The sequence below is a fragment of the Ursus americanus genome, chromosome 3, assembly GCF_024610735.1.
Source record: "Ursus americanus isolate L20-20 chromosome 3, mUrsAme1.1.p, whole genome shotgun sequence".
In the NCBI taxonomy this organism is placed as follows: domain Eukaryota; kingdom Metazoa; phylum Chordata; class Mammalia; order Carnivora; family Ursidae; genus Ursus; species Ursus americanus.
In genome coordinates, this window is record NC_142129.1 from 11,039,863 (window position 1) to 11,060,131 (window position 20,269).

Below are 20,269 nucleotides of genomic sequence, written 5' to 3' on the forward strand. Positions count from 1 at the left end.
TACATCAAGTGCCCTCCTGAATGCCCATCACCCAGTTACCCCATCCCCCCACCCCCCTTCTCTCCAGCTACCCTCAGTTCGTTTCCTAGAGTTAAGAGTCTCTTACGGTTTGCCTCCGTGTTTTCATCTTATTTTATGTTGTCTCAGATCACTCTCATGCTAAGTTGGGGTTGGAACCTCTTGAGATAATATCTTCCTAGGTCACTGTCAACCCTGATGCCATAATCTTTTCATAAGTCTCTCTCTGTTCCCAGCACTCTCTTCAAGGCATTCTTCACTTCCAAGTTCCTCAGACTATAGATCAGGGGGTTGAGCATGGGATTGAAAAGGCTATGAAACAGGAGGAGATATTTCTTCTGCTCCTTGGGGTTCCCATACCTGGGCCCAACATACGTTATAATAGCTGTGCCGTAAAAGAGCCCAACCACGCAGAGATGGGAGGAGCAGGTGGAGAAGGCTTTTCTTTGACCTTCCCCAGACTGGATTCTAAGGATGGCAGAGAGGATGCACATATATGAGATTACAATGGAGGAGAGGGGTCCCACTAGCACAGACACTGCTCCAGCTAATACTACAATCTCATTGATATGCCTATCTGCACAGACAAGTTTGAGAACAGCCATGATTTCACAGAAAAAGTGATTGATTTTTTGGAATCTACAGAAGGGTAAGGGTAGAAGTAACATGAGATGAATCAAAGACAGAAGGACTCCAGTGGTCCAAGAAGTCAGCACCAGGGTGACGCAGACCCTCCAGCTCATGACCACAGAATATCGGAGGGGGTGGCAGATGGCCACATACCGATCATAAGACATCACCACCAGGAGAAGACATTCTGTGACAGCAAATGTCAAAAAGAGAAAGGTCTGTGTCAAGCAGCCAGCAAAGGAGATGGGCTTATCTGGATTCAGGAGGTTCACCAGCATCTGGGGCACCGTGTTGCAGGCGTAGGCTATGTCGACGATGGCCAGGTGGGAGAGGAAGAAGTACATGGGGGTGTGCAGTCTGGAGTCCAGCGAGATGAGCCCCAGGATGAGCCCGTTCCCCAGCAGGGTGAAGACAAAGAAGAGGGAGAAGAGCCCAAAGAGAAGAAGCTGAACCCTCAAGCCAAGGGGAAATCCCATTAGGGTGAACTCTGTGATAGATGTCATATTGTCTCCCATATCCCTATGACAGGATAAATTGAGTTAATATTTATATTTAAACGAAATCTTTAAAAATAGATTTATGTTAACTTGTTTGAAACCTTTTTATAGGATAGAAAAGTGTTCAGAAACACTTTCAGTAAATTTTTGTGTAGTTTAATGAATGTTTCAAGACTTCAGTAGCCCCCAAATTAATTTAAAAATAGATATACACACACAAATACATGTTTCCTTTGTTGTTGTTAATGTTTTTGGCAGAGGCTAAATGTTCAAAATAAATATTTTGTCACATGTTAATCAAATACATGGTTTTTGTTTCATTCAGTGAGCTACACCGTGTCCTTCGAATAAATTCTGCCTTTCTTTGCTTGTATTAGAATTATTCTGATTTTTTTTTTTCAAAAATAATGACTCTTAACTGATAGGCATGCTCAAGTCCTTAAACTGCAATAAGTCTAATCTCGAGTTGGAAGGGATCAGTAAGGATAGAATATACTAGGGTTAGATATACCATTGACCATATTCGCCATTAGCCATTAACCTCTCACCTGCCTGTCTTAACACACTTCCCACTCTTGCATCTACTGTCACCTCCACAACTAATACCTCACCAAATCTCCTCCTGATCAAGTATAAAGACTTATTTTCATCCTAAAATTTCACTTGTGTTTTTCAGATTTCCACAATATTTAGATGAACATTTATGTAATGACAGAATAGATTTATACTATTGTTGATCTAAACATAGAATCAGTAACTTTTTTTTTATTTCAACTCAATATTGATAAATACTCCAGAAACACCCAGTTTTAGACACCGTCTCTGCAGGTGACGATAGCTACTGTGAAGGATACTGCAGAAGGGGTCTCTGAAGTCCTTGAGAGAGTGAACTAAATCATCTGTCTGACTCTATGATTCCACAGGAAAATGTAAGGACAAACATGATATCGTGCTTCTCACGTAAACTTTATTCCCATTCTTTATGTAAGATCACCTTGTCTTGGAGACAGCGAGGATGAGCAATAAATTCTTAATTTAAATGGCTACAAAGTTATAAGCCTGCTTAAAAATGATCTCATTTGCACTGAAACTCTCTTATTACCATTCCAATAATACGTGTCATGTGCAGGATGTTGGAAATAATTTCAAGTATTTACTGATCTCCTGTGTTGTACCTACCATTGTTCTGCGGGTGGAGCCGTCATGATAGGAGCTCCGAGCTCCTACTCACTGCTGGCCCTCCGGCCTCTACTACCGCACATAGTGAATAGATAAGCATTTGTGCACTTACTCAATAACTCCAGATAGTCTTCCTTAGATATTTAGATATTTGACTTCCCTCTATGAGTGACACTCTAAATCTAATTTTTTAATAATGAAGTGCTGGTTTTTTTGTTTAATATTAAATGTCTACCAGAAAGTCACTTAAACACACTTACCTCCTTACCTTAAAAGTAGCTACTAGTCAAAAATAGCCACTAATACATTGATTGTATTGATATATTGATAGTTCAATAATATATTTTACTCAGAATATCCTATTATTTAAACTATCAATGAGCAAACTTAAAGCATCAATAACAATGTACTTTTGTATGATATTAAATAGTGATAGTAGAAGCTAAGAGGCAACGAAAATGATTTTAAAATATATTTGACCAGAACTCACAGAGGCAATTAGGAAACCTGTGTGTCTAGAGAGGACTGTTGTATAAAGACCCCAGTAAATCTTCATGCAGAAAAGGCAAACATATCTAATGTGGCTGAAGTTACTGATGGTGCTAGAAGCCTTTTTGCTCATCTAAGGCCTGCCAAGGAAAGATCTTTGCTCTTCAAGTTGCCTTTAAGAGAAGGCTTTATTAATTTATCATCTCCACAAGGTACCTTCCCAATCGCCATGAGAGATCTGTGTAGGGTACGAGACGGTAGGTCTCCGTTGTACCAGCATGCTCCCTACAGAGACATGAAGAACTCAGCCACTGTTATTCTCCTGAGAGGGGAGAAGACTGGCAGTCCCTGTCTACTTCTGTCTTTCAGGAAGCCAGAGAGATAGTGAGATCTTTGGAAATTAAGGTAAAAAACAAGAAGTCCCTTCATAATTAAAGGAATACACACATATGAAGTCATACTCTGGAACCACATAAATATTGCAGCTACCCAAGTACACGAATTTGTTACAGTTTCATGAATTTTTATGTTGTTCCAGGTCCTAAACATTCAGGAGATTCAACAACCTATGCCCAGTTATTCTTTGATAGTGAAATAGAACCTTGACATTAAGAAGCAGCCTTATTTCCTTTAGTGTAGTCTAATTTTCCAACCATCCTGAAGGTGGTAGGAAAATGAGTTTGAATTCAAAGGTCTTAATTGTTACATTATTTTTTAAAAAATATTTTATTCATTTTTTTTGTCAGAGAGAGAGCACACACACAAGCAGGGGGAGTGGCAGGCAGAGAGAGAAGCAGGCTCCCCATTGAGCAGGGAGACAGACCTGGGGCTCCATCCCAGGACCCTGGGGTCATGACCTGAGCCAAAGGCAGATGCTTAACCAACTGAGCCACCCAGGCATCCCTCATTACACCATTTTAGACAGCAACTCAGATCCTACATTCTGGAGCATAGATCTAGAGATGTGTGGACATTCATGCTGGGAATTGGTGTTAGACATGCCCTGGTGTTTGTTGACCTTTCTGGAAGAACAGATGAGCACAAGGGCTGAGCAACGTTTACTTTTGAAAATTTTCCCTTTTTGGTAACTTCAGATCTTGCCCTCATGGGATAGATAGAGCTTTGTAAAGTGGACGGCCAACTCCTACCCTCTCTACCCTTATGGATGAGGCTAAATATGTAATCCACCTACCGAAGGAGGCATATACTATCACAGTATATTCTGCAGGATTTTATCCATAACCCAGTGCCCTAAATCTGTGTGTCAGGGCACAATTTCTATCAGGCCCACAATTTCTGAGTAACACAATGTAACCTGGGAGCAGTGAATCCCTTGGTCGTTTGCCCATTGTTACTTCATTAGCTGTGAAACAGGTCTAATGGACCAAGGTGATGTTATGTTGGAAAGCAAATCAGAAATCAGATATTCTAATTGCCCTCCAATAGAGGTACTGACCAAGGTACTGCAGACAAGACAGGGAAATTCATAGTTGCAATGTGTATCTTCCACAATCATGATGGATCATTGCTCCATATAGGGTGGAAGGAATTGGAATGCCAACGGCTGACTTATTGGTCTCCTTAAGAGACCAATACTGAGTGCCATATTGAGAGCCCAGCATTGGTCTCTGCTGCTGACAGAACATATATTCAGCTGAGCAGAACAGCAGAGTAGAGAAGTCTTGGTGGGGGGCAGCCTATGCTGTTGGATTCATGCAAAGCCTCCATCTCTGTTGCCATGGCTACTGCATTGGTGTGCTCACTCTGCAATCACTGGGATGGCCAAGAACAAAGGCTGGCTGACATTCGGACTGAACCGTCTTGTACCTGATTGTTTAATGATGGGTTTTTAACAAATGCACTTTTAATTTATCTACGGATAAAAACTACTCAGAAGCCACTTCAGGCCATAATCTGTTAGAATTATATCCTGGACAGTCTTGAGGAACTGGGTTGACCAGTTATTTTCATCATTGGACTTTGTCCACAGTATTAGAAAAACAAGGCATTACATCAGGTTAGAGGAAATGTGTGCCTAGTAGCCAAATCCAGTCCCTTATCTATTTTGTCTTTAGATCTTCTGCTTCGTACGTGTAATTTTTCATGGCATCTCCCTTGGAAGTCCCTTTCAGCTCATTCTGGGCATCCCACTTGGCCTTGCCAAGAGAGGTCCCACATTCTAGGCCATTCTGCATTTATGTCACACAGAGTCACGCGCTTGTTTGGCATTAATGTGGGATATGCAGGTTCTCCTACTTTGTGCTCAGTTCACCCCATATTCCCACTTTGCTTCCTCCAGGTCCATGACCAACCAGTCACATCATTTGGCAATTTCCAGGAGTCTGTGCATATTCTCACTTCTGGCAACTTCTGTCCCCACAAGGTAAATGACTAGGTGAATTGCCAGCTCTGGGCAATGATAGATTTACCCTTATCAATTACCTTTAAGGCCCCACCCGAGTGGCAGATACACTGCACAGACAGGCAAGAATCATCAGTGAGCTAGGTGATAAGGGATGTGAGCATCTGGGCCATTCTGCTTACTTTCGTCTTCTGCTCTTGCTCACCCTGAGTTATACCACATTCTTCGTGTGACGCACGGCTGCCATGGTCGCTCGATCTCGTGACTTGGTGGGTCGTATAACGTCTCAGCTCACGGTAGGCAATCCTGCAGTTATAGTTACTTGAGACTCTATGCGTAGTCTCTGCTAAGGCTCAGTAGTACGTCAAGAGTTGTGTTTTGAAATGTGTGTGGTCTTCTGGTATAGAAGGAAAGACCCTGATGCGGGGCCCCTGTTGCCTGTGCTACGATTCGCTGATTGGGGCTTGCCAGGGACTCCACGTGACATCTTCCATCTATTAGAGATGCCTTCCAGCCCATGTGGTCTGCCGATCAAATGGCCCACGTGCTAGAGCTGTAAAGGGTCTAGATCCAATACTTTGTATATATTAACATACCTGTGTAAGCCCCATGCCAATCATCCTCATCACAGCAGAAAATTCCTTTTTCTTCTATCCTTACCCCAGCATCCCTGCCCCAAATCATTTCCTTACTCTGAGGAAGGAATTCTGATTTCTATTACAATAAATTAGCTTTGCCTGTTTCTGAGTCTCATATAATAAATTACACAGTTGGTGTGTGTGTTTTTATGTCTGGCTTCTGTGACCAAATATAATGTCTTTGACATTTATCCATGCTGTTGTATCATTTTTTATGCTGCATGATATTCAATATGAATAGTTCACTATTCTATTATGGAAATTTGGGTTAATTCTTTTTGACTATTATAACTAAAAAATTCTATGAATATTCTTTTTTAAAAAATATTTTATTTGAGAGAGAGAGAAAAAGAGAGAGAGCATGAGCTGGGGGGAGGGGTAGAGGGAGAGGGAGAAGCAGACTCCACTAAGCAGGGAGCCCAATGCAGGGGTCAGTCCTAGGACCCTGGGATCATGACCTGAGCCAAAGGTAGACACTTAGTCGACTGAGCCACCCAGGCACCACTATGAATATTCTTATACATGTTTCCAGTGGATATATACCAAGGATAGAATTGCCAAGTCCTAGCACAGGCATATGTTTAATTTTAGTAGATATTGCCAAATGGTTTTCCAGTATGATTTTGTAATTCTAGTTTCCCACCAGTTGATATTAATTTTATATTAGCCATTGCAATATTTGTGATTTTATTAATTGTACTGAACCCATTATCATATGCTTATTGGTCTTTTGAATAACCTTGCTTAGGGAGTACCTGTTCAAATCGTTTGTCCAGTTTTTGAGATTTTTCTGTCATTGATTTGTAGACATTCTTTACAGAGTCTGAATCTAAGTGCTTTGTTGAACATGAGTACTAAAGCTATCCTCTCCCAGATTGTGGCTTGCCTCTGCACTTCCTTACCGATTCTTTTGATAAACAGAAATTATTACTTTTAATGGCATCCAGCTTAATTTCTTCTTTTATGATTAGTGCTTTTAGCTTCCTGCTTAAGAAAACAACCTACCCAAAGGTCATACTCCAATTTTTCTCCTAGAGGAGTAATCATTTGCTTTCATGTTTAGATCTAAGATGCACCTCAAATTATCTTTGTGTGCGGGATGAAACGTGGGTTGAGTTTATTTTTTTATAAAGATGTCCAGCTGCAAAGATGAATTACTGACCCATCGAATTACATTGACAACTTTGTCAAAGATACTGGTGAAATACATATGGATCTATTATTGTATTCTCTATTCGCTCTATTGATTTATTCTTAAACTAATATGGGCAATACAACTCTATATATTAAACCTTGTAACCAGAAGTGTAAAGTTTTGAATTTTGTTCTTTCCAAAATTACTTTGATACTTTCCTTAAATTTTCATGTGAATTTTTCTGTCAGAATTATGTTATTAATACTTGTTTTTAACTTTAACATTTTTCATTTTTTAGTTGAACTTTTATTTTGTTATAATTGTAGGTTCACATGCAGGTGTAAGAAATAATACAAGGGTTATTATATTACAATTATAATACCGTGCACTCTTTACTGTTTTCCCGTTCGTCACATCTTTCAAAACTGTGATACAAAATCACAACCCGCGTATTGACACTGCTTCAGACGAGGCGCATAACGTTTTCATCACTACGAGGTTCTCTCCTGGTGCCTTTTCCAGCCACGCCCACCTCCCCGCCCACCCTCACTCTGTCCTTAACCACAACCTATTCTCCGCTTCTACAGTTTTGATATTTCGAAACTGTTACATAAATGGAATCATACAGTATATAATCTTCTGTGATTGGCTTTTTTTCCTCTGGAGATTCATCCAGGTTGTGCATGTATCAATAGTTGCTCTTTTTTATTGCTGAGCTATGCTCTGTGGTGTGGCTGCAAACAGTATAAACATTTACCTGCTGGTGAACATCTGGATTGTTTCTGTTTTGAGCTCTTACCAGAAAATCTTCTACATTTGAGTACAGGGTTTTTTTTTTTTTTTTTCTTGGTGTGTGTATAAGTCATTTTCCTGACATTTATGTTTTGGTAGCTTTAAAATTATGAATTAAATTTCCTGTAGTTATAGGATGATACAAATGAACTCTTCATATTAGGTGAGTTGTGGTAGTTTGTGATTTTCAAGGAAGTGGTTAATTTGAGTTCTTTGTAATTTCCTTTATCATCCTTTGATGTCTGCAGTGACATCCCCCGTTTCATTCCAATATTTTTAAGTTGTGTCTTTACAAGTACTGTTGGAGGTTTCTAAGTTTTATTGATCTTTCAAAAAAAACCAACTCTCTGTTTTATTGATTTGCCTTGATTTTTGGTTTTAAATTTCAGGGTTTTCTCTTCTTATATTAATTCCCTCCTCTCCCCCACTTGCTTTGAATTTATATTGCTCTTCTTCTTCTAGGTTCTTGAGGTAGGCATATCTATTGTTCATCTGAGACTTTCCTTATTTATGTACTTATGTATTTACATATTTTGTATTTATTCATTTTTTAAAAAAGATTTTTTTTTATTTATTTAACAGAGAGAGAGAGAGAGACAGCCAGCGAGAGAGGAAACGCAAGCAGGGGGAGTGGGAGAGGAAGAAGCAGGCTCCCAGCAGAGCAGGGAGCCCGATGCGGGGCTTGATCCCAGGACCCCGGGATCACGCCCTGAGCTGACGATAGACGCTTAACGACTGAGCCACCCAGGTGCCCTTTATTCATTCATTTAATTTCAATATAGTTAACATATGGTGTTATTACTTTCAGGTGTACAATATAATGATTCAACAATTCCATGTATCACCTAGTGCTCCTTACAATAAGTGCCCTCCTTAATCACCATCACCCATTTCGCCCATCTCCCACCCACCTCCCCTTTGGTAACCATGAGTTAAAGTTCTGTTTCTTGGTTTGTCTCTTTCTTTCCTTTCCTCATTTGTTTTGTTTCTTAAACTCCACATATGAGTGAAATCATATGGTATTTGTCTTTCTGATTTATTTTATACTCTCTAGCTCCATCCATGTCATTCAAATGACAAGACTTCACTTTTTTATGGTTGAATAATATTCTATTGTGTGTGTGTGTATATACATATATACATATATACATACATATATACATACATATATATATATATATATATATATATAACATATCTTCTTTATCCATTCGTCTATCAATGGACGCTTGGCCTGCTTCCGTAATTTGGCTATTATAAATGATGCTGCAATCAACACAGATGTGCCTGTATACCTTTGAAGCAGTGTTTTTGTATTTTTGAGATGTATACCCAGTACTGCGAGTGCTGGATTGTAGGGTAGTTCTGCTTTTAATGTTTTAAGGAACCTCCATACTGTTTTCCACAGTGGCTCCACCAGTGTGCATTCCCACCAACAGTGCAAGAGGGTTCCCCTTTCTCCACGTCCTTGCCAGCACTTTTTCTTGTGTTTTTTATTTTAGTCATTCTGACAGGTGTGAGGTGATATCTCATTGTAGCTTTGAGACTTTTCCTCTTTTCGAATGCATGTTTATTGTAATATAAGCATTTATTGAAATAGTTCCCTCTCAATACTGATATGTTTTCATCTTCATTCAGTTCAATGTATTTTTTTTAAACTTTATCCTTTTCTTTGAGAGAGAGAGAGCCTAGACTAAGTTTATCTTGGTTTATGTTTTGTCAGTCCTTGAATGTGTATTCTGCTGTTGTTGGAAGCAATGTTTTATAAAAGCCAATTAGACTCTTTAGACTGATGGCATTCTTGAGTTCTTCCATATTCTTGCTGATTTTCTAATTGTTCTATCAGTTGTTGAAATGGGGCACGAAAGTCTCTAACCATGTGCGAACTGGTCTAGATCTCCCTTTCGGTTCTACCACCACATATTTTGAAGCTCTGCTTTTCGGCAAATAGACATTTAGGATTGCTAGGTCTTCTTCTTGGTCTTCTAGGTGGATTAAACTTTTTGTCATCGTATCATATCCTTTTCTAATACTTTGCTGTCTCTGGTATTAATATGGCCATTCTTGCCTTCCTTTTATTAATGTTTGCATGTATCTTTTTTTGTCCTTTTATGTCAGTCTACCTATATTGTTGTATCTGAAGTGAGTTTCTTGCAGACGGCAAGAAACAGAAGGGTTGTGCTTTTTAACATACTCTGACATTCTCTGTCTTTAAATTGTTATATGTAGACATTTATATTTAACCTAATTATTGGTACAATGAGAGTTAAGTCTGATATTTCACTTTTTAAATTTTTTTTCTCAACTATTTTTAATTTTAAGATTTTTTCTTGACTTCCTGTGGGTTACTTTTTTTTTTTTTTTTGGAGGTCCATTTTGATTTAGCAACAGTGCTCTTGTTGTATCTCTTTGTATAGCTTTTTGGTTGTTTTTCATAACTTAGTGGTTGCTCTGGATATTATATATACATCATCACATTCAAATGATGCCATTTTTTTTTACCAGTTTAAATATAGAAACCTTATCTCCTTTTATGTCTTTACTCTCTCCAATTTATAGTATAATGGTCCTTAAGATTTCTCCTACATAAGTTTAGCACCAGCTAATGCTATAATTTTTGCTTGAACCATCAAACAATTTAGAAACTTAAGAGGATAAGGAAAGCCTATGGAGTTTTCTCCTTATTTTGCTTGCTATTTCTTTCTTCCTGATATTCCCGGTTTCCCTCTTTTCTAAAATTTCTATTTAGAGATATCACTTTTAAAGAACGGTTTTGTAGTGTATAGAATTCTATGTTGATACTTTTTAAGTTCACTCCTTTTAGATGGCATTCCATTATATTTTGGCTTCCATGATGTTTGGTAAGAAGTCAGCTAAAATCTTACTGTTCCTTTGAAAGTAATGCATTTTCCCCCTGACCAATTGTAAGGTTTTTTAATCTTTCATTTTCAGTAGCTTGACTAGTGCATTTCCATTGAGGTTTTCTTTTTCCTTTTTTAAAAATTTGAGTGTAATTGACACACAATGTTAGTTTCAGGTACACAGCATAGTGATTTGACTTCTCTATCCGTTATGCTGTGCTCACAAGTATAGCTTCCCTCTGTTACCATGCAATGTGTTATATCATTGACTGTATTTTTAGTGAAGCTTTCTTAGGTTTATCCTGCTTGAGTTCTTTTGAGCTTCTTGAATCTGTATATTGATATCACTTATCAGACTTTATAGGTTCTTGTCATTATTTCTTCAAATAATTCATCTGTTCCATTATTTTTTTTCCTTCAGGGACTAGGAAATTAAGGTTAGACCCTTGGAGTATTTCCCACAACTCTACTTTGTTCTCAAGTTCTTTCCATTCTTTTTTCTCCCACTACTTTAGCTTTGGTAATATATATTGAACTACGTTTGAGTTCACCAATCCTGGCTTCAGTTGTATCCTGTCTTCTGTAAAATATATCTAATGAGTTATTTTTTTTAAGAAGATTTAGAATGCTCACTTGATTAACAGATTCTTATTTTCTGTTGACATATTCTGCTTTGTCATTCATTTTAAAATTTTCTTTATATTGATTATAGGTATTTTGATATCCTTGGCTATTAATTCCAATTTGGATGATCTGTGAGTTTGTTTCTGATAACTGATTTATCTCATTAAGTTTTCCTGCTTTTTTACATGTTTAGGAATTTTTTTAATTTTATGCTAACATTATAAATTATATGCTAGAGAAACTCTCAAGGGTTTTGAGATTTTTTTTTTTTCTGGAGAGCTGTTAAATTACTTGAAGATCTCCTTGCTCCTCTTATGGCCAATTTTAGGCTGTGTGATGGTGAGTATATTCCATTTTCTCCCTTACTGCTGGGATATAACATCTAGCCCTAGGACATGGCAATTCACCCAAGATGTGGGATTTCTGGAGTCCCAACTAAGTTCCTAAGTTTTTTTTACCAGTATCTCCCCATTCTGGCTGGATCTGAACTCCAGTATCTTCCCCTCTATTTGTTAGTTCCGGATTCTCTGCTCTAAATTTGGTCTCCTGGCAGCTTTTTCCTGCTAGATCTCTTTCTTAACCCATTTCCTTAGCCCATTTTCACATAGCTAAGGAGAAAACAAAGAGCTCAAATGGCACTTTATGTTTCTAGGACTTTCTCTTTATTGCTCTCCCTTCTGTGGTACACTGACCCCCAGTTCCTAACTCACCTAGCAGACTTGAACTGTGACCACTGCTTTCTCTGATCCCTGCTTGGACTCCATATTCCTGCACAAAAACCAGGGAAACGCCCTCCCGGGGCAGCTGTGGTAATGCGGTACTTCCCTCACATCCATCTTCTCCATTATTTCAAAGACTGTCAAACCTTGCTTACTATAGGTTGTTGAGATCACGTAATTTTTACAGCAGGAGGATAAGTCTGACACCAGTTACTTTTTTCAAGACAACATACTATTTTTAATGCAAATCTATAAAATCTTTTTCCTGCACTTAAAACTGTAACTAAAAATATAGTTAAAGATTACCAAAGAAAAGGGGTCTTAATGATTTAATTTCATAAGAAAAGAGACTCATTTAGGAATGAAAAGTATGTCTTAAATGTTTTGGTCACTTTGATGATATTGTCTGGAAGTCCTAGTCCCTGCATGATTGTTATTTTTTTTAAAGATTTATTGAGAGAGAGAAAAAGAGAGCGAGCACACACCCTCATGGGGGGAGGGGCAGAGGGCGAGGGAGAATCTCCAGTAGACTCCTGCTGAATGCAGACTGAGCCACCCAAGCAACCCCCTGCATGATTATTAACGTAGTTTATCCATCGAGAAGCCAAGTCTACTATGTTACTCTAGTCCACTACATATTTATTAATTTATATTGCTAGGTTTTTTTTTTTAATGATTGAAAGGCATGACAAGGTGAAATATTATTGCCTGAAATACTTTGCTGCTCTGGAAAATAAAAAAGGCAGAAGCTTTGAGGAAAACCTTGTCAAGAGATACAAAAATAATGTGGAAGTGAGGTACTTAGAGAATAAATTTGTCTTTAATTACACGTGTTGTAAAACATAAGTGGGAGACAGCAAGGGAGAAAGTAGGTGGGAAGGGAAAATGAAAGCACAGAAGAGGAGGGATGGAGATATTTCTATAAAGATCTGTGAGATAGTTTTAGTTTGTTTTTGCTACATACGAAGAATTTCTCAACTCTAGTAAGAATACTTGGAATTTATTAGCTCCTCAGCAATGAGTCTCAGTCCTTTCTTCATATGACTCACTGGTGGGATTGTAGAAATACACAGTTCGGCGATGATTGTATATATTAAGTTACTGTAGTCAGAGATTTTCTTTCTGGTGCTCATTTCTCTGAAAAATATTGCTTGTTACCGGGTGATGTGAAGGCTTATGATTGAACTGATTACTTAGGGCAATGTGTTGTCATTTTGTTTCAACAATTAAAAAATATTATCTTAATTAAGATACTAATTTATTTCTTAAAGAAATAGGCTTTATAGATTTTTATAGTATTAAGTATATTGATAATCCAGATGCTTCATCTCTGAACAGAAATGCTCAGCACCAGAGACTATCCTAGCACTTCAAAATGTTTTCTACTTTCAGGTAGAGTCTTGGACAATTCACTTTTTTTTTTTTTTTAATCAGACTTTACTGTTAGGTCATTTTTCTGGCCTTTAAGTCATTCTCCAACAACATCTCAAAGGGAAAAGACTTGTCCTAGCTAAAAGTTCTATCCTCCCCTCACACAGACCCTGTCTGCAATGCTCTGTACAAGGCATTCTTTTTTTTTTTTTAAAGATTTTATTTATTTATTTGACAGAGATAGAGACAGCCAGCGAGAGAGGGAACACAAGCAGGGGGAGTGGGAGAGGAAGAAGCAGGCTCATAGCGGAGGAGCCTGACGTGGGGCTCGATCCCATAACGCCAGGATCACGCCCTGAGCCGAAGGCAGACGCTTAACCGCTGTGCCACCCAGGCGCCCCTGTACAAGGCATTCTTCACCTGAGCATTCCCGAGGCTGCAGATGAAGGGATTCAATGTTGGACTGAAGAGACTGTGAAATAGGGAGAGCTTTTTTTCTTGCTCCTTTCTTTGAGTAAATTCTGGGATCATATAAATCACCATGGCAGTGACAAAGAAAAGCCCAACCACACAGAGGTGGGAAGAGTAGGTAGAGAAGGCTTTTCTTTGACCTTCCCTTGACTGGATTTTCAGGATGGTCTGGAGGATGCTTGTATAGGAAACTAGCACCAAGCAAACAGGCCCAAATAAGATAAATACACAGGCAACAAAGATGACAGCTTCATTGATCCAGGTGTCAGCACAGGCCAGTATGAGGACAGATAGGATTTCACAGAAGACATGGTCTACTTCCTGGGGCCCACAGAAGGGCAATCTTAGAAGAACTGCATGTACCAGAGCCAGAATAAATCCACACATTCAGGAAGCAATGGCCAAGACTATGCACTCTCTCCAATTCATGATGACAGTGTACTGGAAGGGGTGGGAGACAGCCACAAACCTAACATAGGACATCGCCACCAAAATCAGCATGGAGTCTGCTTCAGATTCTCTCTCCCTCACACACACACTTCCTCTAATAAATAAAATCTAAAAAAAAATTGTTTTCTTTTAAATTAAAAGCTTAGGATATATTCCTAGGAGTGGAATGGCTGAGTCAAAGGACACTTCTTTCATATTCTTGTTAAGAGACAAATAAAAGCAAGAAAAACAGATATTTCAAAGCTTAACTTGGACAAGAATTCCTCATTGGGAAATGTGGCTGACTCCACAGTTTCAACTTCGTAAAGCTAGGTTCATCCTTCCCTTGTAGTTGTCCTATCTGATGGGAACTTTTTTTTTTTTTAAAGATTTTATTCATTTGAGAAAGAGAACAAGTGGGGGGAGGGACAGAGGGAGAGAATCTCAGCCAGACTCCCTGCTGAGTGCAGAGCCCAACTGCGCTCCACCCCAAGGCTTAACCAACTGCACCGCACCACCCAGCCCCCCCACCATGGGTACTTCTAGCATGCTGGCTCCTGAGAAGCATCCTTTTTAAGTCTCTGACTCCAACTAGGAATAATATCCTCTCTTGTGATTATTCTTACCATTACCCGATAAGAGGAAAATGAGAAAACAGCAGCAAAGAAAGAAAAATAGAGGCTCCTCAAACTTGAATTCAACCCGGTGGACAGGGAGAGTCCTCACTTGAAGGGAAGACTGCTTCGCTCTGGCTGCCGGTAGAGAGCAGCCCGCTAGCAGCCCCTTCGGGCTGACTCAGCGGCCACGATGCTTATCCTGGTGCATGTGCTTCTCGGAGATGATACAAAGGCCCAGGCGTCACGGTGCAGCTGGTTGGCCATGTGTGTTTCAGAGGTGCCTGTGGGCTTGGATGGGCCTTTGCTGCACTGCCACTGTAGGCTTCCTGCCTCCACCTCCCTTCTACAACTGTTGATCCCTAATAAATACCCTGCTGGTGAGTTCCATCTCAGAGTCCACTTCTGGAGGATCCACTCTGGGATAATCTGACTAACCAACATGCAGACCTTGATTCTCCCATAATTTATCTATCTATCTATCTATCATCTATCATCTATCATCATCATCCATCATTCAATCATCTATGTATAATTTTTAGTAATCTCTACACCCAACATGGGGCTTGAACTCATGACCCTGAGATCAAGATTCTAACATTCTACTGACTGAACCAGCCGGGCAACCCCAGAATTACCAGCCTTGAGACCTTGTCTCATCTTACCCTCTGCCTTGACCTACCTGCCCTTGAATCTCAAAGGGCTCGACACACTTCAGACACACCTTGTCTTAGTATCTGACTTTCTAGGTTTTTGGAGTTTTCCAAGTGGCGACTCCATCACATACACCACCCTTAGTCTTCCTCTACGATACTCAGCTGCCACAACACAACAGATACACCCGAAGTCCTCAGTGCCTTATACTGATAGATACTTTACTCTTACACAAAGTCAGACGTGGGCAAGACAGCCCTCACTCATCTTGTAGCTGTGCCTTATGCAACACGAGTTCTCCTAGTGGATAATCCACAGCAGGGAAATAGAGGGAAGATGCATACCTGCTTACGACCACAGTAGCTTGGAAGTGGCGCACAACACGTCTCAATTTTTTTAGGCCAGAACAATCCTATATATTCCTTCTAATTTCAAGGAAGCCTAGTAAATACAGGGAATTACATGGATATTTTATAACCTCTGTCTGTAACTTCCAAATATTTGATGGAACTGGTTTTTATTGGCTTCCTAACACCGATTATGCTCGTGCCTTCCCCACTTCATGCTCAGTGGTGACACAGTGGTTGCTTGAAATTGGCCCTGGTAAGAGTATTTACACTACGACATTGGCAAACGCTATAAATAAGGCCCCTTTTCTCCCTAGAAAGCTCATTGTGAAACATTTACCATTCATCGCACACAACAATATTTTTAAAACTCTATCCAACATAGTGATTTTTCTCTCAACTTTAGGGGTCTACTCTAAGAATTACTCTCTTTATCTAACTGACATCAAAAGTAAGACCTCTCAACTGGATCTCATCTGCTGCACAGAAAAGAATCAGTTTATCATGTATTATTTAGCGTAGTGTCATAACATTTAAATATACATGGTAGACGTTCTTTTATTTTGCACAGTTGCAAATTTTCTACATAAATAGTTCTCAGTACATCATTGTGAGCTGAATTCACTTGTACTAAAATTGCAATTTTTCTTCATATATGATTGTTTGGGTTTTTTTTTAAGACCCATGCAATAGGATGATCTGAGTAATGAAACATATCGGCAATGATTGTTCTTCCATATATTTAAGATGGAAGTCTCTTGAATGGAGAGTGCTGTGAGATCCATCTTGGACACACACATGGGTACTCACTGTTTATCCACTGTGTGGCAACTGACCATTTGCAGTTCAAAGGGATGCCTTAAAGCGCATGAAAGTCCTGTGATATTCTGAGCCTTGACTTTTTGCTTCATTCAAGAGCTTTCTTTGCTTATACAAAGGTAATTACCATAAAGAACAAGACAGGTAGGCAGCTCGTCGTTTCTAGGCTTAAACAGTCTGGGTAAAGATGGTCCTAACTGCTTTGGAGGATTCAGGCTGTTCTGGGCACCAACTTACTATGAGTGAAGAGTCTCTATAAGCTGATCGTTAACGTGCAGTCTTGGTCAAAGATACCAGTAAAAATAATTATACTGTCATTATAAATCTCTCGTCATTTTTAAAGACACAATCGATGAAATAGCGAGAAAAGGGATACAGAGGCCATTCGATTGAATTCACATGCTGTGTTGACCACATAAAATGAATCCTGGGAATATGTATTATCATATACATCATTTTGTCCTTTTGAGTGATCACCCTGTTCATTATTATGGAAAAGACACCAAAGCTTTTGTTAAATGGATGTCAGATTCAACGAAAAACACATACGTCGAGGGCTAAATAGGAGTAGATCTTGTGTTTTTGCAAAGTTGTGACTTTTGCTTTAAAGACAATTTTTACTGTTATAGATGTTAATAATTTGACAATTTTATTTGAAAAACTATAATAATTCAGCTAATCAGTTTAGAATATATTGCTTCCTGAGTGTAAATTGCAATTGGTCTCTTATATTAGACTATCACAAACCTATGAAAAAATAACAAATGCATTTTATAGTTTGTCTGATATGCAGTTGTAGTTTGGAGAAATCTGAAGAAAAGTTTGTATTAATTAAAAGAAGAAGAGCTGCTTAAAGTAACTTTGAAATTACAGTTTCAGTGCATGGCAGACCTTTTCAGTTTTTAAACTATGAATGTGAGAGAAGCATCAGTTAAGATGGAGTAGTGTCTCTTTGTGGGCAAAAGCTCACACAGACACTGTTTTTTGTTTTTTGTTTTTAAGATTTATTTGAGAGACAGAGTGAGTGAGAGAAAGCACATGAGCAGAGGCAGAGGAAGAGGGAGAAGCAGACTCCCCTACTGAGCAGGGAGCCTGACGCGGGGCTCAATCCCGGGACCCTGGGATCATGACCTGAGCCCAAGGCAGACACTTAACTGGTTGAGCCACCCAGGTGCCCTAGACGCTTTATTTGCTATAAATGTGATCAAGTGAGGGAGGATTCTATGTAACAGGGCATTAGATACATGGTATTAAATTTAGCTGCAAAAATTATTGTCTAGAGTTCAGAATTGGTTACGAAACATCAGGAATATATCAATCGTTTTAGACACTACTAGAAACAATCAGCAATAATTAAAATATGTTTAATCTCTAAACTAGAAAGTTAATTTAAGTAAGAAAAACCTATTTCCACTGATTAGGAACACTTGCCTCTTCTACAACACAATCTTACTTTCCAGACTATCTTTCTTTCAATTGTGGTTATTTTTTATTTATATTATTAAATCATTTATTTCTCATTTTGGTTACCATTATGTCGATACTATTTTTTAAAAAATTGACCAAAGCTAAAAATAAAAGTTTGGATATCGCAGAACATAAAGTCATTACAGCAATAGAAGAGAGAAGAAAACATGAAAACATTCAATGGTTGAACAACCAATTTCTCAACTGTTGGGATTAAAGTACGTCAGTTCAAGAAAATAAATGGTAAAAGTACTTCCTCACCTGGTGTGTTTTCGTTGCACAACACAGGAACCCCTAAAAAATGTCTCACGAGCTAAGGAGTTTTACTATGTATCTCCATCCCTATGGTAGTTTCAGAAAACCCAGCAGCATTGGTATCCATCCCTACCCTGGGAGCAGAAAAATATTTCCTAAAAGACAGATGCTACCATAGTATGATATATAGTAACTTTCAAAAATAAACGGGGAGAGGAGCACCTGGGTGGCTCAGTCGGTTAAGTATCTGCCTTCGGCTCAGGTCACGATCCCAGGGTCCTGGGATCCAGCCCGGTGCTGAGCCAGGCTCCCTGCTCAGTGGAGAGTCTGCTTCTCTCTCTTTCTCTCTCTGCCCCTCCCCCCAACTTATGCTTTTGCATTCTCTTGCTCCCCCCCTCCCCCGCCTCAAATAAATCTAAAACAATAACTAGATAAACTGGGAGACTATAACTCAGATATAACTATAAGTCACCCTTAACTACGTCATTGCTTCGTGAAAGGCAATAAAATATTGCTTATAAACACTCTCATTAGAACTTTTGTTTTTAGGTTAATTGTTAGTCACTTAGCGATACCGAGATTAGTAGGAAATTGTACACTGAAAATTCCGCTGGCGGAGATCTTCATAGCTACATATTCCTAACCTTATCCTTTCATCTCTGTGCATCAATACCTTCATTTAGGTGTGTGAAGTCCTTTCATCTCTGTGGCTGAGTTCAGACAGAAATTCTCTCTTATTTTCTTTGCCTCCTACTCATTTTCACATGAGCCCCAGTCTGACCTCCCCCCCAATCACACTGCTGGAGATACTGTGAACAGTGATGTCGAATGGAGTCAGGATGCCCATGCTTGCAGCCCAGCTAAGAAGAGCTCCCCATGAGAATTTCTTTGCCATTGCACCTGCCTTAACACAAACTCTGACTCCGGAAGGCAGACAACCAGGATATGATTTTTCTTTCACCATAGCCCAGGTGATTTCTGCTGTTTCCTCGTCCTACGGCAATAATCCATATCCTAAACCACCTACCAATGCAAAGAAGTTTCTTCCACATGTGGTGGTGTTAGCTCTGGCTGTTACCTGAACATTCTACTTCAATTTAGAGGCAGTCCCACAGAGGGTAGACCTATTTCTTCTTCCAGCAGTCTCCAAAGTGAGAAATCCCAGGGTTGAAAATATTTACCGCACTTCCTGACGATGTTGGAGAACAATGTAGCTATTGTTCTCTGCACTTATTTTCTGATCAGCTCAACACAATTTTCATGACTCTCTCGGGAACTTAGATTTTCCCTGGGGTGGGGGTGGGGTGGGGAGTGCCTTACTCATTATACATATATGCCTATTTCCTAAGGGAAAAAGTTTTGCTAAATATTCTCCCTGGATGGAAACAAGGATCATTTATGTTTGTCTCTGGAGGAAATATATCTGGGAAGGGCAAGAGCAGATAGATTCTCACAGAATGCAAAAAGATTAGCGAACATCTCAAAGGCTATATAACCTGAGGCAAATATCACAATTTATAGGACATAACACTTGGATGTATAATAGTTCTGCTAATTCCAAGTTCTTATCCCCAAGGTGGTTTATAAGATCTGTGTCTCCTTAATATTTAATAAATGGGTGCCTATAGAGCCTGGTCTGCCACGTCTAAGAGGAGCAAATCCTTTCAAGAAGGTGCATATTTTCATCTACTGAAGAATCAGACTGGGCTGTAAAGCAGTGAGATGATCACAATGACACTGGTGTTGATTTAGCATTTATTGTGTTTCAGGACCTCAGATATATACATCACACATACCATTTTAATGTCATCTCCACATTATAGATGTGGACCACGAAGTGAGAGAAATACGTAAACTGTCCACGGTCTTTCAACCACCAGCACCAAGAATAGGACAGA

General features: G+C 39.2%; 1 protein-coding gene and 1 pseudogene across 1 annotated transcript; both read right to left on the minus strand.

Moving 5' to 3' along the window:
• Nucleotides 1-230: 230 nt before the first annotated feature.
• OR2A7 (olfactory receptor family 2 subfamily A member 7) lies at nt 231-1,163 on the minus strand. The gene has a single exon (XM_045793608.2). It carries the CDS (start codon nt 1,161-1,163, stop codon nt 231-233), a length of 933 nt encoding a protein of 310 aa, XP_045649564.1.
• Nucleotides 1,164-13,663: 12,500 nt separating this feature from the next.
• LOC123789526 (olfactory receptor 2A2-like) lies at nt 13,664-14,287 on the minus strand (annotated as a pseudogene).
• Nucleotides 14,288-20,269: the final 5,982 nt, after the last annotated feature.

Bases quoted from the DNA above. Each gene is read 5' to 3' on its own strand.
- OR2A7 (XM_045793608.2), bottom strand. From the start codon at position 1,163: ATGGGAGACAATATGACATCTATCACAGAGTTCACCCTAATGGGATTT.